Source organism: Sciurus carolinensis, chromosome 3, assembly GCF_902686445.1.
Source record: "Sciurus carolinensis chromosome 3, mSciCar1.2, whole genome shotgun sequence".
Classification (NCBI taxonomy): Eukaryota; Metazoa; Chordata; class Mammalia; order Rodentia; family Sciuridae; genus Sciurus; species Sciurus carolinensis.
Genome location: NC_062215.1, coordinates 162,047,046 through 162,057,810, shown reverse-complemented (window position 1 = coordinate 162,057,810; position 10,765 = coordinate 162,047,046). Strand labels below are relative to the sequence as shown.

Genomic DNA, 10,765 nt, shown 5'->3' with positions numbered 1-10,765 from the left:
GCTGCCTCCTTAGAGGGCAGCAGCGGGGCGCCTCGGGGACGCATGCGCCCCAATTTGCACCCGGGGAATTAAAAGTAAAGGGGGGTTAAAAAGCTCGACCCAACACACGCCCCCAACAAGACGCCAGCGGCGAGAGGCGCGCGGCCGGCAGTCTCTGGTCGGTGGGGCACCTCCGCCCTCGTGCGCGTCCCGGCCGCGGCGTGATGCGCACGCTCCGGCCGCCACTGTCCCCGCACCTGGACGCCGGCCGGGTGGCGTGCGCCCCGGCCGCGATCGCTCGCTGCGGCGACTTGTTCCGAGACTCTGGCGCCAGAGGGGACCCTCGCTCTCCATGGGGCTGAGGGACTGGCTGCGGACTGCGTGCTGCTGCTGCCCATGCAAGTGTCTGGAGGAGCCCAACCTGCCCGAGAAGGAGCCCCTGGTCAGGTGGGTGCGCCGCTTGCCCGGGTTCCGGACTCACCTGGCCGCCGCCGGGCACCCGGGCTGTGGATACCTGTGTGCGGCACTCAACTGGGGTGGGAAGGGGCTTGCTGCAAGGTCGCCCTGAGGCACAAACTCAGCCCCTTGTTTAGACTCACGGGTTCTTTGGGTACAATTTTTGTTTTTTTGACCAGGAAACCCAAATCCTTGGAGGCAACTGAGACCAAGTGGATACTTGAGGAAAGTGCCAAGAATTCAGATGTAGTGCTTGGGCAGGACGGTACGGGAGAAGTTTCCATAAAGTCCTGTAAAATATGCGATGGGGCCTTTGATAGGTCTATTACAGTGCAGTATGCAACTATGGATTTCTGTGTCACCATTTTAGTGACCGAGCCCCAGGAAATGTTTTTCACATGAAAAAAAAAATGCATGTTGTGTCAGGGACACCGTATTCACTGGGATGTTAATTCATTATAGATTAAGCTATGAAATGTGAAGAAATTTAATGGCCATTAGTTATGTTTTAAGAGGCTCTGTGAAGAAACCCTACAAAATAGTTTTGTTCAGGGCTGTGATTTTTAAGCCTTGATTTTGTGTCTTGAGTTGACTGAAATTAAGCTTCCACTAGGTCATGCCTCTGGGGTAGATACGACAGAAAGAGAATGTTTAAAATGAAATTAGGAAACAGTTTATAAGGGTTGGGTGAGCAAACACTCAAGTCAGAGTTTATTTCATATGAAGTATGCAGATAATATAATAATGCTTTCACAACTCTTTCTAAAGCATGACTTACCTTCTTTTACTCAATCAAGTCAAAACACTTCCCTGGACTTTGAAGATCTTACATAACCCCTTCCTGCCTGTCTGCTCTTATTTTCCAGTACATTAAACACACTGTACTTCTTGCCACTATAAGAACAGTCCACTCTTGTTCCCTCCAAGCTTGCCCCAAGTGGTGACCTTTTGCCTTGCTGCCCCTTTCTAGATGTGATTTTTCAAGGCCTCCTCAAGCTGTCGCCTCTGATTACATTACATTCATCTTCCTTTCCTGTGATTTACAACTTAGAATCTGTCATCTGCTCCTCCCTGACTAGTGAGCCCACATATATGTCATGTGTATTATATACACACACAGCCATGTGTACAATGCGAGGTATTTTTTATTACTTTTGTTGCTGTTACTTCCAGGGAGAAACTATGTCATCTACTCCTAGTTTAAAAGGTAGCGGGTAACAATCTAGAATTTCATGCTTGGATTATATTGTCAGTGCTCTTAGTTAATATGAAATATAGCTTTCACCTGAGTGTCATTGTCAGAGCCTTGGGTATTTCTGATGTTCCCTGTAGGATTGCTATTTTGGTTAATAGTTTTGGTCATTTAAAAAATCTAGATCTCCTGTCTTGGCTTACATCCAGCGATGTCAGTCAGTGAATTTTGCAGGTGATTTTTAAGAAGACAGTGTCAGATGAAGCAGCATAGCATGGTCATAATGAATCAGATTGCTCAGGATGAGTCACCCAACTGGACGAGTTGGCATAGGTTAAACCCATTGTGCCTCAATTTCCTCATCTGTAAAATGGGATGATAATAGTACATACCTCAAAGGATTGCAGTGAGCAATGAAAGAGGATAATACATGTCGAATGCTTAATATAGTGTCTGACACATCATAAACTCTCAATAAATTTTAGTTATTATTAATTATTATTGTTATTCTGAGCACGTGAATATGAGTGGACTGGTCTCATGTGGTTTCGGGTCCTTCTGGCACGATTTCAGAAGAGCTGCTTGTCAGTGGTCGAGTGGAACAGTGGTATGTGTGTATGGATGGGTGGCTCACGTTCTTTCTACACAAGTCATCTGAAGGTCTGCTTTCAGATTCCTTTTTTTTTTTTTTTTTAGTTTGTGTTTAATCTCTTTTAAGTGTTCAACTCAGTGTATATTTTTAGTACATACACAAAATTGTGCAAACGTCACCTCTGTCTAATTCCGGTGCATTTTCATTACTCACAGAAGAACCCCTGGATCTTTTAACAGTCACTTCCCCTCCTCCTGCACCTCACCTAGCAACCATTCATCTGCTTTCTGGCACTCTGGATTTGCCTATTTTGGACATTTCTTGGAATCATCCAACATGTGGCCATCTGTGCCTGGCTTTTATGTAGTAGAGTGGTTTCAGGGTTGATCCCTTTGTAGCACATATCAGCTCTTCATTTCTTTTTACTGCTGAATAATATTCCATTGTTTGAATATATCACATATTGTTTATCTGATCATCTGTTGATGGACAGTTTCCACTTTTTGGCAGTTATGGATAATGCTGCTGTGAACATTCATGTATAGGTTCTGTGTAGACGTGGTTTCAATTCCCTGGGGTAAAGCCCTAAGAGTGGAATTGCTGCGTCATATGGTAAATGTATGTTTAATTTTTGAGGAACTCTCATATTGTTTCCCAAAGAGACTGCTTTGAAATATTGATGTGGTGAAGTCATGTGGCCAGATGGTCTGAATTATTATTTTATTGAGAACTTCATTCTTTATGACTTTTTTTTTTCATTTATAAAAAGAAGGTTTGTAAAGACATCTTTTCCTCCCTAACTCAATCTTTCACTGTCTACAAGAATGGCTTCAGGTTTGATTTTACTCCCCTGGGCAGCAGTGCCTGGAAGAGGTGCTCTCAGGGGAGACAGTGTTTGTCATCTGCATGCACAGTCACCTCCAGTCCTTCTCAGAACACACCAGGGACTCTTGTTTGTTCAGGAACAACAGCTCTTAGACTAGGTTCCTTTGCCTGTCTGACTCTGCCACTTGCGTTTTTTACCTCCATCCTTTTGCTTTTTCTGGAACCTTGCAGCTATGGAGGAAGTTTGTACCTTCTCTGAAGTGCATCTGTTTCTCTCACCCACTGGCTTGTTTTTTTCTCCCTTTCTCTAGAAATACTTTGAGGGCTCCCCTAACAGCACATCTTGATATCACCATGACCTTCCACTGCCGTTCTTGGCCCTCCTTTGTATCACACACAGGGGTCTTTCAAGAGTAGTCAACTGTACCCCCTAACTCCTTCTTCACCACTGTTATTCTTTTTCTTTTTCTAGAATTTCATGGTAAACTTGCTAAAGATGTAGCTTCTGGGATCCATCCTTTACATTGTGACTTACAGGTCTGGGGTGGGACCTGGGATTCTGCATTTTAGTAAGCATACCCAGTGGGTTGGCAGTACGTGGTCTGGGGACAGCCTTCAAGAAACACAGCCCTAAAAGTCTATGCTTGAGATGGATTAAGGGGCTGCTGGCCTTTGTGGGGTAAGCCTATTTAGGTAGAATCCATTTATTTGAGTAGTTATTGTACTCTTGAAATCTGGTTTCTCTGATTTCGTTTTTTTTGTTTGTTTGTTTTTGGTGGTGTTGGCGATTGAACCCAGGGCCTTGTGCCTGCTAGGCTAGCGCGCTCTACCAGCTGAGCTGTATCTCCAGCCCCTGAAGTCTGTCTGGTTTCTCTCCTGTATTACATGAACATGACTCCCTTGAATGCTAAAAGAAAGGAAGTGGGTGTTCTTTTCTCAGTGATGTGGAATAGCTCTGTGCTGACCTCTCATCTCTTCTTTCACATTTCTTCCTCCTCAGCTTCTCTGATTTGGCGGTCTCTGTCTCTTTGACTGCGATCAGCCTATTCTAGCTGGTGTCCCACCTGGTGCTTTTCCCAGGGCAGTAGTTGTTGGTGTTGGGAACACTTTTTGTTTTCTTCTATTTCTTATCACTCTGCCTTGCTGCTTGAGGCCTATTTTCATTGCTAACTTTCTGATGAAAACTCAGAAAGTCTCTTAAGAAGTTCTGCTGTCTCTTTTCTTTCTTTTAGCCCCTTGGGTCCCTTATTGTGTTCTGCTAGGTATCACAGTCATAAGGTGGGTACTGTCACCTGGTGAGACTGAAGGCCTTCACCCAAATTAGAGGCTGAATATTTTTTGGGGGGATTGGGGAGGTACCAGGGATGGAAATCAGGAGCACTCAGCTACTGAGCCACATCTCCAGCCCTATTTTTTAATTTTATTTAGAGACAGGGTCTTACTGAGTTGCTTAATGCCTCGTCATTGCTGAGGCTGGCTTTGAATTTAGGATCCTCCTGTCTTAGCCTCCTGAGCTGCTGGAATTACAGGCGTGCGCCACCGTGCCCAGCTAGAGGCTGAATCTTACTCACCTTAGTATCTCCTGTTATGCCCAGCACAGCGTGCCATCGTGAAGCAAGAACTGAGAAAGTACTTTTTGATTAATAATAATAATAATAATAATAATAATGTTCATTTATTGATTGCTTGCTGTGTGTACATTTAAAATAATTATTAAAAACAAAATGTTAGGAATAATAGTGAAAGAAACCCATAAACCCGTCACCCACCTTAGAAAAGAAAATATTGATATGGGGGAGTTGAAGTCCCTGTCCCCACCAGGATCCCCCATAACTTCATCTTCCTCCTACCTCCAGAGGTGGCCTCTGAACTGAACTTGTTACCATTCTTAAACTTTATGTATGTGGTGCATACTGCATGCAGGTTCTGGCGTGAGTGAGTTTTTTTTGCATACATTGTCATTTAACCGTCACTTGGATCAAATGAGTTGGTTGTTTGTTATCTCCACTTATAAATGAGGAAACCAGGGCTCAGAGAATTTAAGTAATAAGTTCAAAGTCAACATTAATTAGTTAGAGAGCTGGTGGTTGAATCCATGTCTCTCTGGCTTCAAAGCCCATGCTGCGGCAGTAGAGAAAATTCAGAAAACTACCACATATTTTCCAAAAGTAGCATAAAATTTATTTCCTAGAACTTATTGAATATAACTGCCTTAGCCCCTGTCCACTTTGGCTCCTTCCTCCTTCCATTTTTCTACATTCTTCATTACTGTTTAGATGTCGGAGTAGCCTGATCCTGTGAAGCAAGTCACGTGTGGGGTGGGACACTAGAGCCCTAGTCCGAGCTACTAACCAGCTCTTAAATTCCTTGAACCTTCATTTCTTCCATAAAAATGGGGAGATCTATCTTTAATTTTGATCTGGAAGGGCCCTTCCAGGCTTGATCCTTCTTCTGTGGACTTGTGTTAACTGACATTCTCAGGACCCATTCAGACTGTGTCTGTGGAACTGGGAAGGAACCTGAAGTCCCTGAAGAGTTCAGCCTGATCATGTGTCCGTTTTCTAGCTGCCCAGGGCTGCCTTACCAGTGGATAGTTGAGTAGGCATTTCTTTATATTTTCAAAACCAAAATTTATCGTTTTTATTTTTCATGGTACTGGGGATCGAACCCAGGGCCTTGCACATGTTAAGCAAGTGCTGTGCCACTGAACTATGCCTGCAGCCCCTTAGTGGACATTTTTTCTAATGCAAGGAAACTTAAGAACACATCCAGGCCTGGAGAAAGGACTCATGGCCTGACCCTGACCCAAGAAAACCAAAGGTCCCATCCACCTGTGTGTCACACACCTGCCGTTTTCTCGCCTTCAGTGAGATTGCAGTCATGAAAGACCTGAATCCTGGGAGATTCGTCTTATCAACCATCATAAGGCTCGAGGTCCTGTATGCCACTATGCCACTCTTCCCTGCACTGACCACATTTCTGAAGTAGGGTAAATGTGATCAAAACAGTGACGATGGCAAACCAGTTTGCTGTGAGCATAGGGGTGATCATACCAGTTGGTTGTTCTGGAATGGCTGCCTCAGGGATCATGTGTCTGTAAAATGTCTTCTGGTTCAAGATTTCATGTTACCAATGAAGAGGAATGTGGGGTATGGATTATCAGTTTCCTGGTGCTGCCACAGTAAATCACCTCAAACTCGGTAGCTCAAAACAGCGGAAACATCCTTTCACAGTTCTGCAAGTCAGTGAGTCACAAGTCAAGGCGTGGACGGGGCCGCCATCCCTCGGAAGGCTGTACGTGTTGTGAATGTTTCTTGCCGACTCCAGCTTCTGGGGGCTCCTGCTGGCGCTTGGCTTGTGGCAGCATCACTGCGATCTTGACCTCTTCCTCCACGTGCTCCTCCTGAGTCTCAGATCTCCCTCTCTTTTCACGTTTGAGGATACCAATCAGTGGATTGAGCCTCCACCCTAAAATTCAGGATGATCTCATCCCAAGATCCTTAATTACCTCTCCAAAGCCCATATCCAAATAAGGTCGTGTTCACAGGTTCTTGGAATTAGCACTTGGTCATATCCTTTTGGGGAACACTCTTCAACCCATTACTAACTACTTTGGGGAAAATGTGTGGGCTCAAAGCATTGTTTTTATTTCACTTTTGTGGCCTGGCTTTCTTCCATCCGTGATGAAGGCATGCCCTCATCATAGAAAAGTCTACTTGAACTAGGCCCTGGAGGCTCAGCTTCAGACAACTTTAAGCAGAAGGAAGCCCATGTCCCCTGATGCCATAGGCCTAGCCGTCACACAGCATTCAGTACAGGCACGGGAGGCCTGAGGAAGCTGGAAGGGAATGTAAGGGAGCTGCCGCAGTGCCCGCAGCATGGACCAAAGCATCTGCACAAGGGTTACTTTGAACTTGTGGGGGTGGGGAGTGTATAATGCTTATTCTCTTATATTTATTGACTGTCCGTAACTACAAGTGTCATCATCACTATCTGGTTGTTCAAAATCAAAAGACGAAATGGAAATAGAAAGGATTAACAGTGATGGTTGAGTTTTTAACCATTGGTGGCTCTGAGCTTCCAAATATTTCACTCCCTGCCCCCGTCAATGCCCACGATGCACACATCTGTGCTCAATGAACCGAGAACAGAGGCCAGGGTTTTATTTTTCTGCAGGGCCAGAATTCCCATTAGGGAAAAGCAGTAGACAGTCTCAGCTCGAGCTAGATGATGATTTTGTGTCCACAGAAGGGGTTGCTCTAAGAAGGAATTGAATTTTCCTGAATGGCACAGTGTGAGTCACCCTGCTGCAGGATGCAGGGGAGGGAGCGGGCAGGTGGAGGAAGAGGCGACCTGAGCTTCACCTTCCCTGTCCTGGCTCCTCTGGTCCTGCACAGTGTGCTCACGGTATAGGAGACACTGTCCTGAGTGCTTGACAGTGAGGTGCTGCTGGGTCTTGTTACTTGTGGTGGTTCTGCTCTGTGAAGCCACCTTGACGCTGAATGTGTGAATCCTGAACGGCAGCTCCTCGGTGAAGTCCAGAGAGAGCTGGGTACCTGTGAGCCGATTCACCGACCCGTCCTAACACAGTCTTGTTTGATGTTTCTTCTCAAGGTCATTGTAGTTAATATATATTGTCAGTTCGTTAAAACTGAACTCATGCCCAGCCACGGTATGTCTGATTGAAGCTTATCTAACACAGGTATTTTAGCACGTGGGGAAAACTCTATAAACAGTGAAATCAACAAAAGGTACAAAAATGCAAAATGTACCACTGATTATCACAAAAGGACACATGTTTCTGGCACGAGAGCTGAAACAAGAAGGCGGAACGTTACCCTCAGTGAATGCCCAGCTTTGTTTTTCACTGCACGTGTCCACGAATGACCTTGGAACCCTCGTTGGTGCTGGTTTTAGGGTGACAGGTAAATTTTAGTGAATGGGAGAATTGGCGAATGTGGAATCTGTGGATCATGAGGATTGACTGTAATTACGTCTGTGATTTCCACTTGACATTGAAGAAACTGAGGCACAGAGCTTCAGTAACTTGCTCAGAGGCACACATGGCTGAATTGGGATTTATATCCTTTTATAGTTTGGTGTCATAGAAGGAGCAGGGCCCTATGCGGGGAGGTGTGTCACTGTGCTGGTTTTGCTAGCGACTGTTTGGAGTACGACACTTTCCCTGGATTATGACAGCCTGCTGTCCAGAACCCCAGGCAGGCTCTTTTCCTGTTTTGAGGCCAGAGACCAGGTGCCAGTGCAAGGGCATTGTGGGGGAAGGGGAAGGCTGGCAGCATTTAAAAAAGAGTTACCACCAACTGTAGAAGTACAGCAATCTGATATGGGGAGAGCTTTTCTTGTACAGTGTGGACCCACCTTGAGTGATCAAATTGTCTTCCAACCTCGGAAGGAAAAGTGTTGGCAGGTGTATAAGTGCCCAGTGAGGTCTCTCAGGATCAGCCCAGATGGCCTGATCCTCCCCCTCCCCCGCCATGCCATGGTTTCTCAAAGCCAGGCCTGAGCAGATTGAGAAGATTCAATGCATCTCATGCCCAGCTTCCTGCAGAAACCTGCAACGTGCAGCCCTGGGCCAGACGTGATTCACAGGAAGTGCCTGCAAAGACACAAAGGACTCTAGGCACCGGGACTCCCATTCCAAGCCTGCCACTTTTTCCTCCTTGAAAGATAGGGGAGGGCTGGGGCGAGTCATAGGGTGGCTCAGCCCTGTAAGTGGGAGGGCAGAGCTGTATGGTAAGTCAGCCGCTCTCCATCCATAAGATGACTTGTAAAGGTTTTTCCCCTGGCAACCCACAGGTTCCCTCTTCTCCTTTTCTGCCTTGCCTTAGTCAGTCTTAGTGTCATTGGAAGTTCCCTGAAGATGACCTTTCTTTTATATGTCATGTGATCTAGGTTTCTTGGAAGTTTCTAGATACCTTGAAGTGAATGTATCAGCACACCTTTGTTTAAAAAGTAATTCATGCTTAAAATAGTTTACTCTGTTGGAGACTGAAGTCTTTTTTAGTTTGCCTAATAAATATTTGTTTTGTGACAGTTATATGCTGTGTACTTTATTATTCTTTCAGAATGCCCTTTTAGCAAATAATTTTGGTGAGACTGTGTGTCCAAAGAGAGTGTATGCCTTGCATTAGTTGACGGTGTCCTGAATTGCCTCTTACTTAGTTTTAATTTAGGCTTTTTAAAAAATTTATGTTTGTGTGTATGTGTCACAGACAAAACAAAAGTGAAAAAGACACACAAAATTATGTACAATGTGCAAAGCACAACTATAAAGTGCCTGCTTCTGTGCCCACCACCCAGGGCAAGAGATAGCCCTTTCCAGCCCCGTATCTCTTCCCTGATCAGATCTAGACTTTTGTGACAGTCGTTTCCTTACTTTTCTTTGCAGTTTTACCACCTCAGTTTGCACCTTAGAGAGGAACTTTAGTGTGGTCTGCTTTTAAACTTTGCATAAATGGATGGAACCATGTATGTGCCCGTACACCTGACCTTGGGTGCTCAACTTTGTGCAATTCATCAGAGCTGTTGTGGAGAGCTTACTTCATAGTTCTGGCTTTCTAGTATATTCCATTAAGTTCACTTTTTCTATTTGTGGACTTCGGGGGTGGTTTCCTGTTGGGGTTCTTAAGTGTGGTTTAGATTTTAAAATCAGAACATACAGTGAAATTGTTCCTCCCTCAGCCGTGCTGGACTCCTCCTAGTTCTTTAGATATACCAAACATAGCCCTGGGACAGGGCTCTTGACCCTCTCTGCCGAGAATATTCTTCTGGTTACCTGCGTGGACAACTCTCTCCCTTTATTCAGATCTCTTCTTAAAGTCATTTTATCAGAAAGTTCTTCCTTGACCATCCCCTTTAAAACAGTGCCCATCCCCGGTATCTGAACCTTATTCATCGTGTATTTCTTCATAGTCCTGGCCATCATCTGACACCAACATATGCGCGTATCATCTGCTTCCTCCCACAAGACTACAAGCCTGACTTTCATAAATGTAATCAGTCAACAATGCGAAGAGTTTGTCTGCCAGCTAGAACTCACAGATCTAGCCGTATCGTTAGAGTCCTGTGAACTCAGGAAACAAGTTTACTCACTCTGCAAATATTTGTTGAGGGCCTCCTTTGTACCAGGTGCTGTTTTAAGCACTTGAAATATATCGCTGAGCAAAAAAAAAAAAAAAAAAAAAAAAAAATTCCTGTCCTCATGGGGCTTTATTCTAGTGGTGGTAGGGAAGGAGCACAATAAACAATAAGCATAATAAGTAAACTAGGAGATGAGGGTGTAGGAAAAAGAAAAGGTGCAGACGGGAAGGGAAACATGTTTGCAGGTTGAAGTAGATTAATCAGGGCCTGCCTCATGGAGGAGATGTTTCACGTGGGAAGAAAGGAGGTATGGAAGCATCTTGAAGAAAATGGTGTGGGCAGATGGATCCACCAGTGCAAGGGCCCTGAGGTAGGCGTGTGACCTATGGCTTCAGGGAACAGCAAAGAGGTCAGAGTGCTTGGAATCTGGTCAAGTCTGTGGACCATTATAGGATTTGGGCTTATACTGTAAGTTAAATGGAAGCCTCTGGGAGGTTTTGAGCAGAGGGATGACATGATCTGAATTATGTAAAAGGGATCACTTTGGCCAACGAATAGAGCAGGTGGGAGGCAATGATAGAAAGAAGTAGATGTCCATGTGAAAAAAACTAAAAAACTAC

General features: G+C 45.0%; 1 protein-coding gene across 1 annotated transcript in view; it reads left to right on the top strand.

Annotated features, from left to right (window-relative positions):
• Positions 1-10,765, top strand: part of Mreg (melanoregulin) — a 55,699-nt gene continuing 44,934 nt past the window's right edge. The window contains exon 1 of the mRNA XM_047547836.1: positions 1-426. Within this exon, the coding sequence (XP_047403792.1) occupies positions 332-426 (95 nt within the window). The 5' untranslated portion in view covers positions 1-331. The remainder of the gene's footprint in view (positions 427-10,765) is intronic.